At 31.9% G+C, this 22879-nt stretch overlaps 4 protein-coding genes across 5 annotated transcripts; 1 reads left to right on the top strand and 3 right to left on the bottom strand.

Moving 5' to 3' along the window:
- Positions 1-478: 478 nt before the first annotated feature.
- Positions 479-5429, top strand: LOC115702938 (sugar transporter ERD6-like 7). Of its 2 annotated transcripts, XM_030630434.2 has the most exons (19): positions 479-811; positions 1624-1814; positions 1928-1990; positions 2274-2363; positions 2457-2516; positions 2676-2741; positions 2829-2894; positions 3017-3092; positions 3229-3293; positions 3379-3471; positions 3583-3663; positions 3752-3836; positions 3967-4010; positions 4096-4158; positions 4252-4311; positions 4424-4477; positions 4659-4718; positions 4841-4955; positions 5073-5429. In XM_030630434.2, exons 2-19 carry the CDS (start codon positions 1668-1670, stop codon positions 5186-5188), a joined length of 1404 nt encoding a protein of 467 aa, XP_030486294.2. In that variant the 5' UTR covers positions 479-811; positions 1624-1667; the 3' UTR covers positions 5189-5429. The 2 variants fall into 2 exon arrangements, with proteins under 2 accessions (XP_030486294.2, XP_030486273.2); XM_030630413.2 differs by lacking the exon at positions 479-811 and having other exon boundaries at positions 1281-1814.
- Positions 5430-6524: 1095 nt separating this feature from the next.
- Positions 6525-8797, bottom strand: LOC115707249 (probable indole-3-acetic acid-amido synthetase GH3.6). The gene is made up of 3 exons (XM_030635147.2): positions 8342-8797; positions 8157-8264; positions 6525-8060 (listed from the first exon to the last, which is right to left on the bottom strand). Exons 1-3 carry the CDS (start codon positions 8635-8637, stop codon positions 6707-6709), a joined length of 1758 nt encoding a protein of 585 aa, XP_030491007.2. The 5' UTR covers positions 8638-8797; the 3' UTR covers positions 6525-6706.
- A 4081-nt stretch (positions 8798-12878) lies between these two features.
- Positions 12879-13415, bottom strand: LOC133032062 (uncharacterized). The gene has a single exon (XM_061105881.1). It carries the CDS (start codon positions 13413-13415, stop codon positions 12879-12881), a length of 537 nt encoding a protein of 178 aa, XP_060961864.1.
- A 3300-nt stretch (positions 13416-16715) lies between these two features.
- Positions 16716-21342, bottom strand: LOC115702965 (uncharacterized). The gene is made up of 4 exons (XM_030630444.2): positions 20306-21342; positions 18363-18570; positions 17379-17508; positions 16716-17214 (listed from the first exon to the last, which is right to left on the bottom strand). The coding sequence occupies exons 1-4, from the start codon at positions 21217-21219 to the stop codon at positions 16949-16951; spliced, it is 1518 nt and encodes a 505-aa protein (XP_030486304.2). The 5' UTR covers positions 21220-21342; the 3' UTR covers positions 16716-16948.
- Between the last annotated feature and the right edge of the window lie 1537 nt (positions 21343-22879).

Raw genomic sequence — 22879 nt, 5'->3', positions numbered from 1 at the left:
TGATTCTCCGTCTGACTTGATTTCTTTACGGTCGGCCTGCTGGTTTGGTTGCTAGAAGCTGTTGTTGTTAAAGAAGGTGGTTCGTGCGGCTGAAAGATTAGGGCAAGAGGTATTTTTGTAAATTTTAATTATTGCGGTACAAATATTTATAGGGTCAGCCCAATATATTTGTGTAATATTTTTACCATTTTAATATATACACGAAAAAAAAACCCATGTATAATTTACTGAAAATTAAGTTATATACCTCTTTTAAGTTAGTGTTTTTAAATTCATCAAAAAAAAAAAAAAAAGTTTAAGTGTTTTTCAATTTTACTCTCTTTTAAATTTTTAATTTTTTTTTTCAACTACTCTACCAATTATATCCTTATTATTATAAGATATTTTGAGTCATAGAGGAGGTAGAGATCCCATGGCTGCTATGGTACAATTGGGGTTATTTATATTTAAGAGTCAATTAATTAAGGTAGTATATATAAGAGTATATTGCATAATAAAGGGTAGATTTAAATTGATTTTAATATAGAACTATTTTTAGTCTTTTTTTTTTTTTTTTTTTTTTTTTGAGAACTACAACTATTTTTAGTTAATTGATAAAAACAAAAAAGTATTTCTCAATTACTATAATTTGTTACATGTGAAAATTGATTGCCAAAAAGTCTCCCTCTCCATATGGATTTTACCTCCTTCAAGGGCAACTCTCGTCCCGCCACCAGTCGAGAATGAGTGCGAGTAAATTGCATTTGCATGGGAGAGGTGCATTGCCCACTCATCACCTGTCTCGTTTCCACCCCCACCTGTCCACTAGCTGGTATGCATTAACATTTTGTTTCACTAATCTTGCAACAACTGCTACCTTCACGTCTTTCATCTTCATATAATTTGATGCTATTCTTTGATAATTATAAGAATATGGTAGTTGAAAGAATGATAAAAATACACATTTTCACAAGATCTTATTTGATTCAAATCAATTTTTTGTAGTCTTTCTTCAACTTGGTAATAACTTAGGGCTGCGCCAGCTAATTTCAAATCCATTGCAACCACAGGTAGAGGACCAAATAATGTGGGCCATACTCAATTAAGGACCACCCAAAACAAAAACATTCATTGTTTTGGATCTCTTTCTTACTCATTGTCTAATTTAATCTAACCTTTTTCTTTTTTAATTTTGCCTCAACAGTCAATAGAGAAGGTAAAACAAAAGACTATTCTCATTTTAGATCTTTTTCATAGATAGATAGATAGATACACCATGTGCTATTTAATTGATTTACCTGCAAAAAGACAAGGAATTCTGCATTAAACTAAACTATAATATTTTATTGCCTTGTCAATTTATATAGAGGAGTATCAAATTGGAGCAAGAAAAGTGTAGATATCATATAATATAATATTAGACTACGTTACATTTTAAAAGAGTTTAAGAGAAGTATGGGAAAGAGGAATTGTAGGCCAAACATAGGAATTGAAAAGTGACATTTTTGTTAGAAAACTGAACACCCTCCAAGTGGGTTTCTTGATTTTTTTATTTTCAAGTGAGTTGGTGAAAAACCATTTTTAAGATACACTTGGTCTGAATCTTTATCTTCTAACACTCTTTAATTATATATGTGGAGAAAGAGAAACCCAGATAATCAACTGAAGGTTATTTAGAAAAAGCAGAAATGGCTACCAAAGAAGATGAGACAAGAGAGCCACTCATGGTTGTTGAAGATGGATCAACTGACCATGAAAGTAGCAGAGAACATCCATGGATGGTTTACTTTAGCACTTTTGTTGCAGTTTGTGGTTCCTATGAGTTTGGAACCTGTGTAAGTTCTTAGTAGAAATATATAATCATCTTCAACTACTCTATTTATTAAGGTAATAAGCAGACACATTTGTTTGTTATTATGATTTCTGAGACATTTTGTTTAAATGACAGGCGGGTTATTCATCACCTACTCAGACTGCTATAAGGAGGGATCTCAACTTATCTTTAGACGAGGTATGTAGAGAAAAGCACTTTGAAATGAAATTTCATGGTCAAAACTAGCAAGAAAGAAAGACAGCTGCTGTTGCTTATGAACTTTTAAAATCTCAGTCAGGCAATTTCAGAAAGATTGAAAGCTACAGTATTCAAATCAATTATTGATGAAATGTTGTGATTTTTGGAAAAGAAACTTGACTGAATATTGGTTTTTGAATGTGTTCTGTGAATATACTTGTTATGACTATGATATTTATAAGCTGAATTTTCCACTCTTTTATGTATATGTATATGTACACAGTATTCTCTATTTGGTTCCATATTGACTTTTGGTGCTATGATTGGTGCAATCACAAGTGGTCCAATTGCTGATTATGTTGGTAGAAAATGGGTAAGCAAGATAGCACCATGTTGAATACTTGCTGAACTTTTCGTTTCAGAATTCAGTCTAAATCTAACATAGCAAATGTACTTGTTTTTGCAGGCAATGAGAGTGTATACTGCTTTCTGTGTTGCAGGGTGGCTTTCCATTTACTTTGCTCAGGTCTGTTCTATCAAAATTTGGGATTTCACGAGTTTTTTCACCTAAAAAACTTAAGTTGTTTGTGGTTGGGTGGTCTTTCTTTTTATATCATAGTTATCTATATGATCAATAATATTATATTATGTATTATTAATTTCCTGAATCTTGAATGCTAAAAAGGGAGTTTTGCCTTTGGACCTTGGAAGACTTGCAACTGGATATGGGATGGGAGCCTTTTCCTATGTGGTGAGTTTCTTCTCATTCTAGTCGTTTTAGTTCATCCTACTTGATAAAACCATTGTCTTTTGATGCTTCTTTTGGACAAATGGTAAGGTACCTGTTTTCATAGCTGAAATCGCACCCAAGAATCTTCGTGGATCACTAACTGCTGCAAACCAGGTGAACATATTCAAATGTTGCAATGCTTTAGAGATTATAGTCATTTTATAGGAAAGAGTTATTTGAAGAGAAGAAAAGCATGAAATATGAGCAAGCCTGATGATGTCTTCTTGCTCTTGTAGTTCATGATCTGCGGTGGAGTATCTGTTTCCTTCATCATTGGCAATGTACTCTCATGGAGGACATTAGCATTAGTTGGTAAAATTTCATAGGCATATTATGTATTAACAGTTGTGACAAATAGTCAGACAGACTCAAAGAAGTATAGTTAGGAGTGGAAATCTCTATTTTGATTGATACATTTGCAAATTACTCACTTTCAAAGTATTCGCAGGTCTTATTCCATGCGCTATTTTGCTTTTTGGTCTCTTTTTCATTCCGGAGTCTCCTAGATGGCTGGTATGATGCTATCAAAGTGTAAAAAGAACAAAGTCAATATAAACTCTCTTCCTGGTCTCAACTCTCAACCTCGCTATGAATGCAGGCGAAGACAGGACGTCATAAAGACTTTGAAGTCTCATTGCAGAAGCTTCGTGGTAAGAATGCCAACATAGCTCAGGAGGCAGCCGAAATTCAGGTTCCTGTCAATGAACAATGATCATAAACTTTTGTGTTTTGCTACCAATTTTGAACATGTCTTAGTCTTTTTAAGATAACATAACAAGAGATACCATGTCATGGTTTGCAGGATTATATCACAACTCTCGAAAACCTTCCAAAGGCCAAAATGTTGGACTTGTTCCAAAAGAGATATCAACGATCTGTTACTGTAATAATTCATCATGAACAAATCATAGAGTTACCCTTTCTATATCTTTTAGTTATTTCTGTTGATTCTGTTTTGTTTTTATGAACAGATAGGAATAGGATTGATGGTTTGTCAACAATTTGGTGGAATTAATGGAGTTTGTTTCTACACCAGCAGCATTTTTGAATCAGCAGGTACTGTGATCATAATAGTGCAATGAGATACTTCTTGCCCGAGTTTAAATCTTAAACCAAAACCAGATACTTCTCTCTAAAATCTAGCTTTAAACATGTACTTAATATTCATTTTTGTATAATATCTCAGGATTCTCAGCCAGCCTTGGAACTACAATATATGCTATCCTTCAGGTTTTCCTATTTTTATTCTTCATTTCACTAAAAACTAAAAATTATTATAGTAATATTAACTTGTTGGTGTGTTTTTGTTTTTCAGGTTGTGGTTACTGGACTTGGGGCAATAGTGGTTGACAAATTAGGAAGAAAACCTCTGTTATTGGTAGAACACTTTGATCTTTTCTCCTCAAAGTTTTTTCTTATTGAAATCCCATTTTCCATGTCTAAAGAGCTAATCTTATTTCAATGTTTCAAGATTTCGGGATCAGGATTGGTACTTGGCTGCCTTCTTCCTGCTCTTTCATTCTACTTCAAGGTACATATTGTACAGATTTATGAATCCAACACCAAAACATTTGTGGTTTTTTAGGATATCTAATATTACAAAATAAAATAATAATAATAACAAAAAAAAACTTCCTTTACAGGTTCATGAATTGGCACTCAAAGCAGTCCCCATTCTTGCTGTAACTGGCATACTGGTATATTATCATATTATCTATTCAAATATTAGTAATAGTAGCATTCTAGACTGAGATGGAAAGTGTGAGAAATATTACTTTGTAAAGAATTGTATATATATAATCTGTTTTGTCAAGTACCCCATTCAGATATTGGTGTCTACCAAAGGTTTTTGAGAGTTTTTCTTTCTTTGAACGCTAGGTTTACATTGGATCATTCTCAATTGGAATGGGAGCTGTTCCTTGGGTTGTAATGTCTGAGGTAACAATTTTGCAAGATTTACTTTTATATGATTATACCTACCACAGAGAAAGAATATGGATTTTTATTTCTTCCCTTCTTGAATTTATTGATTAATAATTCTGAATATATCCATGTTGTAGATTTTCCCAATTAATATCAAAGGTCAAGCTGGAAGCTTAGCAACATTGGTGAATTGGTTTGGTGCCTGGTTGTGTTCCTACAGTTTTAACTTTCTAATGTCCTGGAGCTCTTATGGTGAGTATAAGTGACAATTCCTTTTATTTGTTCCAAAAAACAATGTGTATTAAGTATTAATTTTGTTCTTTTTACTATAGATATTCCTACTTAATTGGGCTTTGAATGTGGTCTCAGGTACCTTCATTCTCTATGGAGCAATTAATGTTCTGAGTATATTGTTCATCATCATAGTGGTGCCAGAAACAAAAGGGAAAACATTGGAACAAATCCAAGCATCCATTAACGTGTAGAGATTTGAGAAATCATTTTTATTATTTTTTTTTTTAATAAAAAAGTATTATTTTTGTGGGGAATTTTCTTTGGAAAATTTGACTATTAAATGTTTTAGTACTGTAATTCTTGGCAGTTTAGTAAGCTCAAATACCAAAATGAAAATTGCGCAATGTATTACACAAATCATTTATGGTATATTTGAGATATATTCTTTTTTTGCTTATCAACTTTTTGAGATATATTCTTAGTCGTGCAAAACCATGCTTGAGTTTTTTTTTTAATTATTTTTTTTTATTATTATTATTAACCATAACTAATAGTTAAATGTTAAAACAAGATAAAATCATTTATTAAAGCAAAAGGTTGGCTTGCTAAGGTCAGACTCTTTCCATTTAGAATATTTTTTATTATATTATTATTTTAAGTTCTTATTATATTATTACTTTAATTATTTTTATTTTGTAGCATAATGATATTTTACAATCAATTAATAGCTTAATAGCTTTAAGATTCTAGGTTCGAATTCATGACCTCTCCCTTTTTCCCATCCCTCTCTCACTACTAAACTAGCCTTAGTGGCTTTTATTACTTTAAATTAAGTACTCAATACAAAATAAACCAATTCTTAAACTTTATACACATAAATAATAATATATGTAAAGAGTGAATTAAAGAAGCTTATGACCGAAATTTTTACGTAGCTAGAGCAGTTAGGTCCACAAGCCACTTATTAGAATCTTGTTTGCTACAATAATAGTGGTGAATACTACTATAAGGTGACGCTTTATGAATAGTTAAAGATATTTTATAAAAGTTATTATATTAAATTGTGTGAGACTTGATACTTAATTACAATAATAATAATATAACATTTTAGGTAGTACTAAATACCATTGGTGTATTTTAGTATTTTTTTTATTTCTCTAAATCATGACGCATTATTACAACACATATGTTCTATAATTTAGAATTACAAGTAATAATATTGTAAGCCATCTCAAAGTAAGTAACAATGATAAATAAAAATTGTAATTTATTTTGTGATATTAAAAAGTATTATTCCCAAAAAGTATTTTAATAAAATGATACTCTAATAGTTATGCAAATGTGTCTTAAATTTCACATTTGAGATACTAAAAATTATGTCAAATTTGACAGAAAATATAAGTTAAACTTACATCATAATATGTATTATATATTTTATTTATATTTATATTTTTGTCACTAATTAATATATTTACAACTTATTTATTTATTTAATAATTTTTTTTATATAGTTTTAATAAAATTTAAATACTCTTATTTACTTTTTTAGTTAATTTACATCAAATCAATTGTATTGAAGCATAATTGTAAAATTTAAACAAATAACTCATTGTTTTAAAAGTTTACACCTTTACAATGCTGTAGTATATATATTCTATCATGCTCTTGGCCATTTATTGTAAAGTGATTTACTGTAAATTTGTAGTTATAGAGTCTCCATGAACTCAATTCTACACACACCCCAGGCCACCACTTGGGGGCTCCATGGTTCAATTTCTCCCTTGTTCAACTGAATCCGAACTCACAGTAACAAGACTATAACTTTCAAGAAAAGCTGCAGCTTCACGGCGTCGTATTATCTTTGGTGGTTTATACTGACTAGCTGATACCCCATTATCAATGGCTACCTTGGCCAGCTTACCATAGCTACCAGGCTTTACAACGGTTAGCAACAAAGAGCCTACTTCGCCTTTATCTCGCTTAACCCTGTAAAGACTTCCCAAGTTATCCTCAAGTATAGAGCAAATCTCCCTAAGAAGAACAATAAGTGACTCCTCCACAATCATGCATTCCTCTCCAATTTCAACTAGCACTTTCAATTGCTTCGGGTTTAGCTCCGAGTCTAAGAAGCTTGAAAACTCTGTGATTTCTGGTCTCAAGGCATTTTTCATGACAGATTGACAAATTTCAATTGCAGACATCAAACCCCTCTCGGTTATTATGTCTGAAAGAGACTTAGGTGCTCTCATTATAAACTCAACTTCTGGAGATGAGTTGTGGAAACCAACAACTTTTACTATATCACCCAAACGGTATCTATATAATCCTCTGTAAGTAGTGACAATCACTTCATACATTTTTCCTACTTCAACATCAGAAATGTCAACCGTTTGTTCGCCAACACAACTGATCTGATTGAAATCAAATGGAAGAAACTCAAAGTAGGCTGCTGTAGGAAGCAACACGAATCGGGTTGTCTCTGGAGGTTGTGTAATGTCCAAGTTAATACCTACACAGCATTCTGAAGCAAAATAGTCACCACCTAACAGAGGTGTCTCTCCTGCAAAGTGCTTAAGTTTTGGATAATACTGTTTCATGCTTCCAGTGGTAACACACTTAACATATCTTATATTTGGCCATAACTTCCTCACAATTCCACCCCAATTCTTTTCTTGACATATTGATCTAACTTTGTTGGCAAGTTCCACTTGAGGCCCACCAAGAACCTCAATAACTGAATCTCTCATTGCAACATCAGAAATTTCTGAACTCAAGAACCCATTTTCAAGATCATCACATAGTTGCATCCACTTGGATTCCAAGAGTGAAAATGCCCGGATCAAGCCTATGGCATAGGGAGCACGAATACCATCAATAAGGTCAGAGTTCCTAAGTCCACAAAGAATATGACAATACATTTGGTGCTCAACATTGGATCCAAGAATGATTTCTATAGTACTAGAACTTGAGGCAAAATGAGCCCAATAGGCAGCCTTACTACTATTATTCCGAAAAGCAAAAGCAGAAGCAGCCATCACCTTAAAACCAAGTTTGGTAGTTGTGACATTATCAGCATAAATAAAGCCAATAAATTTATTGACTGAGGGTCTCGGAGGAAACAATCTGGTAACAAGTTTCATATCGATCAACCCATAATTTGATTAACTAATACCCAAATGCATATAACATTAAATAATCAAAGGTCACTCAAACACATACCTTCTAAGAATTACAGCGCTGCCCTGATGAGCCACATACGAGGCCGATTTTGAAAGATGTGAATCATAGTAAGGAATCAACTTGGGTTTCATCGAGCTAGTGCCAGAGCTTCATGACCCAACAATATTTAATTTCATACAAACTTATCTCCATAACAACAAAAGAGAAGTTGAAAGAAAAATTACCTATAAAAGAAGCAGATTAGAGGATCAACGGACAGAAGAGGTTGACCACGATCATGATCGTGAGGGCCATCAGCGAGCCGATTGATGTCGTCCGAGTAATCCTCATAAGTTGACAACGGTACGACGCGGCGAAAGGTATCAACGTCGAAAGGCGCATCGTAGCCTTGCAGGAGGCGCTGGAGATAACGTACGCCACCCTGGTGTTCGAGTATGGAGTGGAGTGTTTCAAGCTGGTGGCGCATGGCATCCTTAGTGGAGTCCTCAAGCTTTTTCAGGAGTTTCTCGTCATCTGCCATCTCCCTCTAACCGAGCTATAAGTGTGCGCAGGATATTACTGTGCGCTTCCCGTTCAGTTTAGCAGCGGCCGTCGTGACTAGGGAGGTTGTTGGTGAAGCCAGCAAAGTTTGATTAAATCAACTTTGAAACAAAAGAGTCAACGCCAATTTTCCCGCGACATTGAGTATAGTATCAGTAAGGCTAATTACTAATTTTTTTTCCAAAAACTTTTTACATCTACTAAATCGTATTTTTTGAATTTTTTTATGAATTAAAAATTCTTCCGAATTATTGAAATTGTTAGATTTAAGTATTTTTTTCTCATTTCATTCAATTTTAATGTTTCAGTGATTATTTATGTACTAAACCATAATCTTCACACTTTCATATCTACCAAACCATGCCCTTGAACTTTCATCCATGTTAGAATTTTTTTTACTAAAATTAGACAAAAATCCTTAAATCTAACAATCTCAATAGTTAAGGGAAAATTTTTAACGGCCAAAAAAATTCAAGGTATAATTTGGTACATGTTAAAGTTTGGGGAGAAAAATTACTAATAAGCAACTTACAAAAACATTAGAATTTGGGTTAATTTTTACAAAAATATTATAACACGGAAAAGTTTTAAAAAATACTGTGTTTTTATAAAATACTAGTAGAACACAGAACAGAACAACTCAAAACAACAGTAGAACAACTCAAAACAACAGTAGAACAGCTAAAAAACACCAGTAGAACACTAGTGAAAACTTAACACAGTATACTGCAGTATGAAACTTATAAAAAAAATACTATAAAAAAGTAAAAAATACCGCTTGAAAATATTTTTATAAAAAAATGTCAAAAATTAGTACACCATGTAAATTTCCCATTAGTAACGAGTTGCGTTCAAAATGGGCCTTGTCAATAAACGGGCCGAAAGCCCAAAACTACTGACCTTCTCCGGTTCATCTAAAACCGTTGTTTAAGTATTATTTATACGTATATATAATATTATTTAGGGATTTTTATCACACTAAAATATTAGTTGGAAAAAAGGTATGGGTATCTTCAAGAAAACCATGCTTAGTGACCAACAACCAGAAGAACATACTCATCGGTGCAAGAATGTTCCGCCTCCGACAACCGGTTTACTCAGCGCATTACCATCAACCGGCGACATTGCTCCGGTACAGCGAAACGTTCTTGCGTCAACCGCCGTCGACCGACAATCCGGTAACGGAGCCGATGAAGGTGCATCTAATACTTACGGCGATACCAGAGCTCTGGGATGCCTTGACAATAAAGCCGATATTAGCGGATTCGAATTGAGTGAGAGCTTGGGGTTTGAGAGCTCCGTAATAATGAGAAGCGTTAATCTCAATGATGATTCGTATCGGGCGGTACTGGAAGGACTACCACCATCATCAAGATCGATTTTAAAACCGAGAAATGAAACAGCAATGTCTGAAAGAATTGTGAGGAGAAACAGTATTGGTTCGGGTTTGGAGAATTTGCCGCCATTTTTGTCTTCGATGGATGAGTTTGGACGGCCAAGATACGTTCTTGAGAGAGTGAGGAGTGATGGACGGTTGAAGATCTTTATGGAGAAGAATAAGCAGCGAAGAGGAGTTGTTCGTACGCCGAGCCTAGACGGAGAAACGACCACGAGGCTAATGCTTCCTTATACTAGTCCTGACCAGTGACCATTACTACTGAGTACCCATTTTTCTCTTTCTTTTATTGTTTTGCCAATATTGCTTTCAATTCATTTTTGGCGGGAAGATGAACCCATAATATATATCCTCTATTTTATTTATAATATTCATATCATATATGCCCTATTTTTCTTTTCCATTTTCTTTGCTTGTTATAATCAATATTTTTGCAAGAACTAATAATAATACATAATGATCATTAACAAATTATTGGTTGATGTTTCAATATTTCACGGTAATTTTGATTAATTATTACTACTTAATTCATTAGTGTTATTAATTTCTATTAGTCTTACGTTTTAAAGTCAGATCAGAATAACTTTCTCTGTTCTTTCTTGTGTTCTCCTTTGTCTTCCGAGTCTTAATCGAATGAAACTTGCTTCAATATAACAATTAATGGTTAATTTGACAAGCATATATATTCTGTTTAGAAGTTTTTTTTTTTTTTTGAGATAATAAGTTTTTTTTTTTTTTTTCTTAAAAGAGTTTATAAGTTTTGATTATTATACTAAAAAAATATATATTTATACTTGGGAACGAGCAAATGCATTTGTACAATTTATTGAAATGTGGTGAAAGCTTTGTAAAGTGTCATTTTCAGTTGGTCATGACTGTTCCATAATCTTCTATTCCACAAATAAAAATGTGTATTAATTTAACATGCCAGCTCAAAATTAACAAGAATTGCTACTTCACAGTGAGTTTTTATGTTATTATTTTAATTAAAAATTATATTTATAAGACAACATTAAGAGCTAGCAAACTCTCATCCCTCTAAATAGGACAAATCTAATTGAATTTGGTAAAATTTCATCTTATATCCTTAAAAAAAATATCTCTTAATAAAATTTAAACTCCTAATTACTTTATACAATTAAATGCTATTATTTTCAATTTCTATTGAAAATATCCTCTTTTTCATTTCTCTCTCTGTCTCTTCCTTTTCCTCGCTCTCTCTTCCTCTTTCTCACACCACCGATACACCCAGACTCATGCACCGAGACCACCAACCACCTCCACCGAATCTCCTCTCCTCCACCATTGAACCTCTCGATCTACCAAAACTCATGAAATATTATCATGCGAATCATGCAACACAGAATCGATTTCTGATCTTATATTAATTAGTAAATCTGATTATATTGAAATGAGTTTTATTTATGATACAAAACCCAACAAAATCATGGTAGGTGTGAGGCCGTCAAGCTCCATGATTAGAGCAATTGAGTCTTTTGACCCATTTCTAGCCAAAACGGAGCAAGCCTCTATCCTCTATCTGCCACACTGGTCCAGCACCGACGATCCCTCCTCCTCATCCCCTGGTGGTCGACAACTACCGCCACCACCCGTCACCGCCACCACCATCCAAGGCCACAAAGGCTGGCCCCTCACTTGTGTATATATAATATTTTATTTGAAAAAATAAAATAAGATAAAAATATGAGATATTTTGTTATGTGTATTATTCTTTTATTTTAATATGTTAAAATAAATAATTTTTCAAAAAGTAATTTTATTATTTTGGGTATATGTATTTATCATTTTTCAAATAAAAAGATATCAAGATATTTTATTTTTTAAAATTATATTTTATCATAAAAAGGATATATATACCATATAAAAATTATATTTTTTTAAAAAGTGGTTAGTGATGTTTTTTAAAAATATATAAAAATAATATTTTTTTAAAAAAATTTGTTATAAGCTTATAATATTTTCTAATTAATTATTTATTTTGAATAAATATGATAGTTATTTATATTTATATTATTATATAATAAATTAACTATTTTTCTTAAAACTAGTTATAGGTTGTTATAACTTATTTTTACAAATATTTTATAATATTATTTTAAACTAACCTAAATGCACATTTATCTTGTCTTATAGTTAGTTAATTAAATGTTTTAAAATCTAACTATATGTTATATATTGTATATAATAGTTAATTTTAAAAATTAATTAATAATTAATTATTTTTGAAATATTTTAAAATATTTTAAAATATTTCTCTTAAAATAATTAAATAAATTCTAACTATTTAATTACAATTAATAAAGAGAGGTTTAAATCAATTTAATAAAATTAATTAGTAATTAAAAATAGTGCTTCTAGTTACATAATGGTAAATTAATGGTCAAAGGAGGATGGTGTGAAATTCCTAAAGCTACATCAAAAAACAATAGAAAAAGAGTTCTTTATGAGAGAGATTGTTCTAGTGTAGTTTATCTCTTTTATTTCAAAAATTATTATTTTAGAAATACCCAATATTTATTCAGTTCACATTTCATTTAATCTTTAATTAATTAATTATTATTATTTTTGAATAAACTTAGCAACTTTATTAACTAGCAATCGTTAAAAATAATAGAACGCACTTCGTTGGAACAATCCTCTAACTGAAGCACACAACCTGTAGAGAAAAAAGAATCTCTTGCTAAAACAGCCAACTTGTTTGCATATCGTTTGACAAAACACAACTCAATATTATTTAAGGATAAGAGAAGAGTACGAACATCATGAACTAACAGACCAAAAGAGGATGATAAAGTAATTTGGCTTTACACGGCTTGAACACAAACTAAGCTATCAGTTTCCAAAATCACTTGTCCCCACAAATGACGGTCAATCCAGCTTAAAGCTTCTTTAATGCCAACAATTTCAGCTATTTCAGGTTGCACCCGCCCCACCTTTCCCATCGTGTAAACTTCTACCAAATTACCGCTGGAATCTCGAGTCACACAATCAAAACCAAACCGGCCTTCTCGCTCAAACAAAGCGCCATCAACATTAACTTTGATCTTATTTATAGCAGGTGCAGGCCACCGCTCAAGCATGCAGTCCCCATCAATCAACGGAGACAAAGAAAGACCCTTTCTTTTTTGAGCGAATTTGTATTGATCAAGCAGAGTTCTTGCTGAAGCAACCACATTTGCAGCAGTACGACTCTTTTGTTGCCAAACAAAGTCATTACGAGCAAGCCAAATTGACCAGCTAACAACCGCAGCTTCCTCCATCTCTTCTTGCCTACCACGACTAAACAAAACCAGCAGCCAATTGCAGAAAGTGTCGTTTAAAGTGCTGCCCACGTCCACCATAGTTCTATGCCAGCACGCACGAGCAAAATCACACCCCACCAAAGCATGGTAGATCGTTTCATCTGAAGCATTACACAAAGGACATATAGAATTAACAGGAACATGCCTGTGCTTCAGCTGAAAACAAGTAGGAAGCGAACCCGAAGCTGCCCTCCATAGAAAATGACTAACTTTTGGTGGAACCTTCAGATTCCACAGCTCCTTCCGAAAATTCGAACCACCATCATTAGGTCAGGCCCCTTTCATTTCTTGTAAATATTTATAAGCACTCTTGACCGAGTACTGTTCGAGGCTTTCATATTTCCAACTCTAATAGTCATTTGTAACAGTTGTACTTAGTTGAATAGATAGAATCAGCTCTTGATCTCGAACGTTAAAGAGATCTCTAATAATCTCTTCGTCCCAAGCACGGTCGTCCATATTAAAAGGCTGCTGACATATTGGTTTTGAAGAGCAGGATGAGTTGAAGAGACAAAACTATTGTAGCGGTGAGGAAGCCAAGGGTCCCTTAGTATTGAGATTTGATCACCTGTACCAATGGTTTGAGTGACACCTGCTTGTAACAGCCCCTTAGCTTCAAAAATACTCCTCCATATGAAGCTTGGGTTATCTCCCAACTCAGCCGAAAAGAAAGAACCATTTGCATAATATCTTGCTTTGAAAACTTTACTCACCAAAGAGTGATCATTGACTAGCAAATGCCAACATTGCTTTCCAAGAAGAGCCAAGTTAAAATCCCGCAAGCTTCGGAAGCCAAGGCCTCCAGTATGTTTATGACGGCTCAACCGGTTCCAACTCATCCAACTAACACCTGCTTTCTGAATAGAATCAGTTTGCCACCAAAATTTTGCCATAAGACGCTCCAACTCCTTGCAAGTATCCAAAGGTAACAAAAAAACACTCATAGCATAGCTGGAAATCGATTGCGCAACCGCTTTCAGCAATACTTCATTTCCTGCTCGAGATAAAATTCGTCCTTCCCAGCCTTGAATTCTCTTTCTTATTTTGTCCTTCAGAAAACCAAGAATAGCATTCTTGTTCCTACCAACCGAATAAGGGAGCCCCAAATAAGTGCCATTCTCATCCGCCTCATATATACCAAGAATTTGGCAGATTGTATCCCGATGATAAGTGCTGGTGTTGTGGCTGTAGAAAATAGACGACTTGTTGAAATTAATCTTTTGCCCTAAAGCCATCTCATAAGTGTACAATAATTCTTTCACATTATACGCTTCTTCCTCTGTAGCTTTACAGTAGATGTAACTATCATCTGCATAAAGCATGTGTGAAATAACCGGTGCTCCTCTAGCAATTTTGCAGGCCGTTATTAAACCACTTTGTTCATAGCTACGCAACAGACTTGAGAACCCCTCAGTACAGAGGATAAATAGATACGGTGATACAGATGATCACCCTGACGAAGGCCTCGTTGTGCAGTAATAGGACCTAACTCCTTACCCCCATGGGAAATCATGTAAGAAACGGTACCCACACAAGACATAACTAAATTGATCCATCTTCCATCAAAGCCCATCCTCTCGAGCATGGCCCGAAGATATCCCCATTCAAGACGGTCGTAAGCCTTACTTATGTCTAGCTTGAGCGCCATAATACCATCACGACCCCTTCTTTTCCTTTTCAAATGATGCATTATTCCATAAATCATAATATTATCGGATATTAAACAACCTTGAAGAAACGCACTTTGAGTATCCAATATAATAGAAGGCATAACCACTTTAAGCCTATTAGCAATGACTTTTGAAACAATCTCATGTTTAATTAATTATTTGATAATTATTAGTACATGCACATTTAATTGTCAATATAAAATCCCATAGAGTTTACTTTTGATAATCATGCATCTCTTAGAAACATAATTATTTAGGATTGTCCTATATATTTTATGTGCATTGAATTTAGAGAAATCGATTATATAAAATGCTAGGTTGTATTAAATAGTTTAATAACCTAGTAATACACACCAAGTGACTTGCTTTAAAAGTTAGTCACGTAATTAGCTAATATTTTTCAAAATATGGTATTTTCAAAAATCACTATGTAATATGGTATTAATTAAATTATTTTTCAGGTCTATGTTATAGTAATTTAATTAATGTATTACAACTTGGTTAAAGACTAATATCAATTATTCAAAAGAGATTTTAATAAAGATAAACACAATTTAAAATAATGAGTGGGAGAGGGGATTGTCATCTGTTATGAAACCCATAGTCTCCATATTAGTGTAACACCGAGGGTATGGTGAGGGCCTTGAGACAGTTTTGTTTTCTTCCCCTTAAGAAAGGTGCTGAACCATACATTGTCAAGGTTGGCTTCCTTTATGATAGGATAAAGTGATACATTTTAGTGTGATACTAACCCTTAAGGCGGCGCTACTAAGTTAAGTCATGAAATCTGAAATAATGGATTACACTCACAAAGTCATGTCTCTGTCTTTGACACTAGGGGACATAACTTGACCAAACAAACAGTACTTTATTTTGTAAGAAAAATAAGAGTTACTTTAGTTACAATTAATAAAGACCAAACAAGTTTTGTAGATTATTCGATATTAATTTGACCGACCCTAAAGCAGAATTTTAATATCGTGGAATTTTTAAATTGTTTTATGTATGTTTTTCTAAGTGTTTGCATGCATCATATTTAAATTCTAAACTTGATATTTATTTTTTATTTATGGTACTTATATTGTATTTATATCCTATTGCTTATTTTCCACGTTATTTATCTTTTATTTCATTTTAATAACGATATAAAATGGACCAACATGCAATTTAATATTGACACATAATTATCCTATTACTATGTAACTAAATTTGATGGTAACTTCTATTTCGAATGAAGAATCGAACTTCTCTTGCAAAAAGAAAATCTATTTCACCTTATCTCTGTTGAAACTCCCTAAAAAGAAATGCTTGAACAATCTAGTTACGCAGCTTCAAATTTAATAGATTTTTAAAAGATAATTAATAAAAATATTTCAAAAATATGTAAATTTAATTTGATAACAATTGGACAATAATCGAAGCGGTGATTCATTAGATCGAATGTCTCATCCAATAATTAGATCGGATATAATTTGATTTGATAACTTTATGCACATATATAGTATTTTTTTTTTTGAATGAATGCACATATATATAGTATTAATGCACGAACATGGGTTTTCTTTCAATTAATTTTAAATAAAAAATATTTATTTTTTTACATATACTTAAATCTATTCTAATAATTAATGATATTCTCAATGTTTAATGTTTATGTGTAGAAAATATAAGAGTAACAAATATATAGATCATGTAATATATATTGCAGCAGCTGCTAGCACTCAATTCCGATAGATGATTTACACGTAGGGCACAAGAGCAGAGCAGCTTCAAAATCAGATACTCTTCTCACTTTGAAAAAGAAAAAAAAACACTAGACCTATAAATCATATAATTAGTTAATATATATAAATTATTTTTTTATAATTTCTAAAAACAAAGAAATTCAAATCTATTATAGTCTTACGTCGTATGTGTTTTCCATATAGCTTTGGATTGAGAAGAGCCTGTTACCTTTACAACTTTCTTCTTAGTATGTCTTTTCTTTGTGGTGACATTTTGTTGACCAGTGTTATCTACTTTTGTTATGTCAACTTTCACTATGTGGTGATCAGAAGTACCCTTGGATGAAAAGACCGAGTATGAACCTGGGACAAACTGGTAACAAGAGTTTGGAGAACCCAATATGTAATCTACTCGAGTTCCATACTTACATGTCCCCTGTACACCTGTATATATATATATATATATATTCCAATATTAATTAATTAGCTCAATATATCAGGTTATATATTATGGATCAAGACAGAATAAAAACTAGACACGATATAATCATTTATATACAGTAATTGACAACTACAAAGGAATATGTAATTAATTAATTGGCACGTACTTTGGCCTTTGGCTATCATCACAACTGACTCACATTCTCCGGCGTAGTCCTTAGCATCTGTGTACTCTTTACTCTTTAAATATTTCATTACTTCCACCTTTGGTGTGGGCTTTCCCAGCTCTTCATAGTACTGCATCAGTATGTGCAAATATATTAAATCTAAAGGTAAGAGAGTTATATATATTTGAAAAATCATTGAATATTATAAGTATTTTTAGTTATCATTATTAGAGTTAGTCCCACATTGTTAATGTGTGGAAATAAATTGTCATATATAAGATGAATGAGCTACTATCATTAATCTTATTCTCTCATTCTAAAAAGAAAAACATAGTATCAAAACTACTTGTGATCCTTTGTGAGCAAAGTGGAGCTGTTATTAGAGTTAGTCTCTCACATTGCTAATGTGTGAAAATAAATATTCACAAATTCTAACAGTTATAGTTATATATATGCATATTTTTTATTTTGGGGAGGGTAATTCGAAATTATTTGAGGAGAAATGTAAAATCACTAAGTTATATATATGATAACATCTTTAATTATATTTTAGTAATAGATATAAATTAACATTTTTTTTCATATACTGTTCATATGACAGTGTATAATGTATATAAAATATGATTTTAAAATTTTAAAAAAAAAAAAAAACAATGTATATATAGTATATATATGCTTTACCAACATAAATATATATAGATTTTAAGAAAATTTTAAATAATTTCCAATATTTCAAATATATTTATTTCAGCATTTATACGTGTAGGTTTTTTGAAATTTTGAATTATAAGTTCTGACATGCATTTTAAATTATTTAAAATTTTATAAAAATCTATAAAAGTACCACTCCCATGTAACTATATTATGTAGCAAAAATAAAAGTTACCACTTGTTTCTGTATGAAAATATTTTTACATGCACGCAGTAAAAACAATGGCTGCAATAATATATAATTTTTGTATATATTTATTTATGTGTACGAACCTTTACAATATCAGACCATCTTTCTTGTGAGTAATCAGTTTCTTCAAGGGAGTTGAGGCCTCCAACTAAGATGTGGGGCTCGTTATTTGATTGGATTATGGCGTTTATCTGCTTCATACGCCAATTCTCATCAAGGTGATCAAGGTGAGTACAGTGGAAGTTTATTTCTCCAACTTCAGGAACATCAATTGTGGCTTTCAGGACATTCCTGATATAATAATCAACCAAAAGTAGACAATTAATAATAATTACACATATATTCTTTTGCCACCACCATTAATTCTTTTATATCTCTCAAAGCCCAATTAATACTACATACAATTTAGTTTGTCTAAAAGTTATTTTCTTAAGTTATATGAGATCCGATACTTAATTACACCAATAGCGGTATGACACTAAAGAGAGTGTTATGCACCAATAGTGATTTTTAGCAATTCTCATTCATTTGCCACCACCATTAATTCTTTTATTTCTCTCAAAGCCCAAATAATACTACACAACTTTAGAAATTTCACTTTCTGATTGCACCTTGCTCCAAACAAATGCACAAAATAATGCACCTTATTATAAAGTGCTCAAAGATGACATGGGTTGATATTTTATGTTTGGTTTAATTACGGTACCTGGCCAACACACTATTTATTTATTCATGTTTTTTATTTTAAATTTTAATTAAAAAGAATTTTTATTTAGAATTAATTTATGGTTTTTAAAAGTATTTTCTTAGAAAAGAAAGTATAATTTTTGACAAAAATATGTTCTCTCAAAAATACATCTCGAACATAATTGTAACACATACTCAATATCTACCAAATATCAACAATACTAACTAAAAAGAGTAAAAAATAATAAAGAAAGAAATATACTTTTGTAAGAAGTATACTGATATAAATTTTCTCTTTTTAAAATTAAAAATTTAGAAAATATATTTTTAACCCTTCTATTTTGGTTAATATGTGTTGGGACATTATATTTTTTTTTTTTAAAAAAAATTATATTTCAAAAGTCTTATTTTTACAAAAGAGATCAAAATAGTACATAAACTTGACCAAATATAGTACATTTCTTTCTTTGTCCTTCAGTTATCTTTTTTGCTTTTTTGAGTCATCGTGTCAGAACTTAGCAATTGATTTTATATTTGAAATTATTTTCGCCAAAATCGGGTCCATATTCCATAACACTATTTTGATTCATTTTGCCAAACATATAGTTTGAAATGAAACTAAAAATAATAGAGTCGAAACAAAGAAACATAGGTTAATCTATTATTTAATATTATCTAAATTTAACCATTAATATCAACTCAAATTAACAAATAATCAAGACATTATTAAACAAGATAATGCATGATGATAAATAAAAGATTAAATTAGAGTGGTGGGAGTCAACAGCCGTTGGTCAATTCATACAGCTGTTATTTTATAGTGGCCCATGTCCTGGTCCTTTTAGTCCTCACATCGGTTTTTTATTTTGATATATAGCGTAAATACCAACCAGACAAGATGATATGAGGAAAAAATAGTACATTAACTTTTTCAGAGTAAGGAATCAAGGGAAAGATCAAAAATCACAAAGTCAGCTATGTAAAATGTATAGAACAAAATACATTTTACAGTAGCTGTTTTATTATTATTATTATTTGGGGAATAATTTAAATAAATGGATGTTGGCAATTTAACTTTGTAGATTCTTATTTAAAAAACACAATGATGAAAATGAAAACCTTCTTTACAAGAAAAGTGATTGATCATTTCAGCACTTAAATGATGAAGAAATTTCCTAGAAGTACTAAGCATTTCATAACTTTATTCAGGCAATAATAAAAGAATCATCATCGAAGAATAAAAAAACAAATAAATGAAGGGAAAATAATAAAAGGTAATGTAAAAAGGAAATAAATAATTATCAATAAATAATGAATATTAATTAGTATTATTGAATACCTGAAATCAGTGTCGTCGAAAATCTTCTGAACCTTCCAGCTTTTAATGGGCCACTTTGAAAAGATGGCGTTACCGTACTCCGGCGCCCAACTCTCGGCGAAAACGTACTTCATACCCAAAGCTGAAGCTAAATCTGACAAGGGTTTCATGGCTTTTTCTTCCTCTGCTTTCACATCTTGCAGAGCTAATATATCAGCGTCTAGCTCTCTCAAAACTTCAAGCACAGTCCTCTTGCTTCTGTACGGATCATCTCCTTCTCCACCGTAGTCTATACAGCCGGAAAAGCTCATACTCGATCTCAATGGAGCTTTTCCTCTGAGAAATCTAGTTATGGAAGATGAAGAAGAACCCTCTTTCTCTTTCTCAATCTCACCTTCTACAAAGCTTAATTTCCTGTTTCGTAGTAACGAAATCTCATTATCCGGCAAATTAATCGAAACCCTCAATTTCGATTTCGTGAACTTCTGTTGCTTTGAGAGATTTTCAGAGCTATTATTGGTAATATTTACAGAATTGGGATGTAATGGAGATTGCTTGAGAATACTCTTGGGTCGCTCATTAACTGATTTGGTTCGTAAATTGACGCTCCTAGACTTTAAAACGTCGCCGTTTTCGTCGTCGAAGCTCTCCGTTTTGGGTACCGCCGGAGCCATAGAAAACAGGGCTGCGTTAAACGTCGCAACCCGTACAGACGATATAGCCGTTGCCGGCTCACCTAAATGACCATTTGGGTGTACCGCAGCCGAAGCCACTGAGCCAGAAACCCTGGTTGGTTCAGTTTGGGCTCGGTCGTGAGGTTTAGAGCTCGATTTGCCGAACCTCCTGATGATGACTTTGGGTTTTGACCTCCGGCGAATCGGCCACCGGAAACGGGAGCATAGAAGACGAAGGTTCTTATTGAAAAGTTTAAACATTGTAAGAAAATGGGTATATGGGTCACAAGAAAGCTCTGACTTTGCCTCTCTCTTCAAAAATCACCATGAAAAGTTTTAGAGAATATTGAAGAGAGCAACTTCGGCATGAATGAATGAATAAGTAGTTTTACAAGTATTTTAATAAATAAATAAAAAAAAAAGAAAATTGTGCGTGGTGACACGTGGCAGTGAATGAGTGTTTGACTGTGACGTTTGTTTTTTTTTTGGTGACGGACAGTGGGAAAGAAGAGATGTCGTTCTTAACTGCTCCGGTCTCCGGAGAAAAATTGGTACAGAACAGAAAAGATGTGAGGTACAATATGATAATCATGTAATTGGAAATGAAAAATAGAACAATTTGTTTTTATATAATTTTAATTTTAACTAATAAGAAAAGAATTAATCATCATAATTATAATTAATTTAAGTATAAATAAAGAAATAATATAGCAGCCAACAACTCTGATCCAAGCCATGCAGGGAGGCAGGATTCTTATTTGGAACGCCACGTCACCTGAAATCCGGCGTATCCAACTCCAATGCATCTTTGTGGAGCCTACAATCCGTTTTATCTTTGAGATTAAACTTAATCAATTTTATATTATTCAGTATTATTGCTAGCTAGTGTCTATAAAGTTAAGCTTAACCTCATGACTTTAAAGTAACATTTTTTGTTGGATTACATTACATCAATAAATAATAATGATAAGTATAATGGTAAATTGCGGTATAAATACCTAATGTTTTTTATTTTATACACTTAAATACGTAATGTTTATTTTTTGTGGCAAAAATATCCAATGTTACAATTTTCTTACCCCGTTATTAACTAATAAATGTAGACACCTGGAGGGCCCAAATACATTATATTTATTTATTTTCTTTTAAAATTTAATATTCTTAATATAAAATACTAAATATTATTTGTTTTTTTAAAAAAAATAAGAGAGATGCAATATTAAATTACCATAGTTGAGTGAACCAGTATAGTATATGGAACATGATTATCGAATTGAAGTGTCAATATCATGTGAAAATTGTTAATGAGAACACTTTTTTTTTAAACAAGTAGCATTTAGTTTCTGATATTAAGAATATTAAGTTTTAAAATAAAATAAAAATAAATGTAATGCATCTGAACCCTTCACGTGTCCATATTTATGAGTTAACGGAAGTAGTAGTAACAGTGTAAGAGAATTGTACATTGGGTATTTTTACTACCAAAAATAAACATTAGGTATTTAAGTGTATAAAATCAGAAACATTAGGCATTTATGCCGCAATTTACCCTAAGAATAATTAGCATTTTTATTCCTTAAATTTTTGGCATTACTTAATTTTGCCCCTTAAAATATACGGTTTGTTAAAAATTCTCCTTAAAATATACGACTTGTTAGCATTTTTACCCTCACAACTTTGACCAATACAAAATTTTGCCCATTTTTTTTTTAAAAAAATTAATTTTAAAAATTATAATACTTTATTTTTTTTTAAAACAATTATAATATTTTATTAATTTTGGAAAAAATATAAATAAAATTTATTAAAAAACTGATAAAGATATTAATTTATTTTAAAAAAACTTAAATTAATCCTAAAAAAAACTATTTTCAAACTTTATTTTATTTATAATCAGGTATCTTAAAAGATTAAACAAAAA

Source organism: Cannabis sativa, chromosome X (genome assembly GCF_029168945.1).
Source record: "Cannabis sativa cultivar Pink pepper isolate KNU-18-1 chromosome X, ASM2916894v1, whole genome shotgun sequence".
NCBI lineage: Eukaryota > Viridiplantae > Streptophyta > Magnoliopsida > Rosales > Cannabaceae > Cannabis > Cannabis sativa.
The sequence above is the reverse complement of the archived record's forward strand: the minus strand, read 5'-3'. Positions and strand labels throughout refer to the sequence as shown.

What these genes read in the sequence shown, in the direction of transcription:
- LOC115702938 (XM_030630434.2), top strand. Translation starts at nt 1,668, where the DNA reads ATGGCTACCAAAGAAGATGAGACAAGAGAGCCACTCATGGTTGTTGAA. An exon ending in ATTATGTTGGTAGAAAATGG is followed by an intron (nt 2,364 to 2,456) that starts GTAAGCAAGATA and finishes TTGTTTTTGCAG; the next exon opens with GCAATGAGAGTGTATACTGC. An exon ending in TTTCCATTTACTTTGCTCAG is followed by an intron (nt 2,517 to 2,675) that starts GTCTGTTCTATC and finishes AATGCTAAAAAG; the next exon opens with GGAGTTTTGCCTTTGGACCT.
- LOC115707249 (XM_030635147.2), bottom strand. Translation starts at nt 8,637, where the DNA reads ATGGCAGATGACGAGAAACTCCTGAAAAAGCTTGAGGACTCCACTAAG. An exon ending in CTAATCTGCTTCTTTTATAG is followed by an intron (nt 8,265 to 8,341) that starts GTAATTTTTCTT and finishes TGGGTCATGAAG; the next exon opens with CTCTGGCACTAGCTCGATGA. An exon ending in AGCGCTGTAATTCTTAGAAG is followed by an intron (nt 8,061 to 8,156) that starts GTATGTGTTTGA and finishes ACTTGTTACCAG; the next exon opens with ATTGTTTCCTCCGAGACCCT.
- LOC133032062 (XM_061105881.1), bottom strand. Translation starts at nt 13,415, where the DNA reads ATGGTGGACGTGGGCAGCACTTTAAACGACACTTTCTGCAATTGGCTG.
- LOC115702965 (XM_030630444.2), bottom strand. Translation starts at nt 21,219, where the DNA reads ATGTTTAAACTTTTCAATAAGAACCTTCGTCTTCTATGCTCCCGTTTC. An exon ending in GATGGTCTGATATTGTAAAG is followed by an intron (nt 17,509 to 18,362) that starts GTTCGTACACAT and finishes ATACTGATGCAG; the next exon opens with TACTATGAAGAGCTGGGAAA. An exon ending in GATGATAGCCAAAGGCCAAA is followed by an intron (nt 17,215 to 17,378) that starts GTACGTGCCAAT and finishes ATATATATACAG; the next exon opens with GTGTACAGGGGACATGTAAG.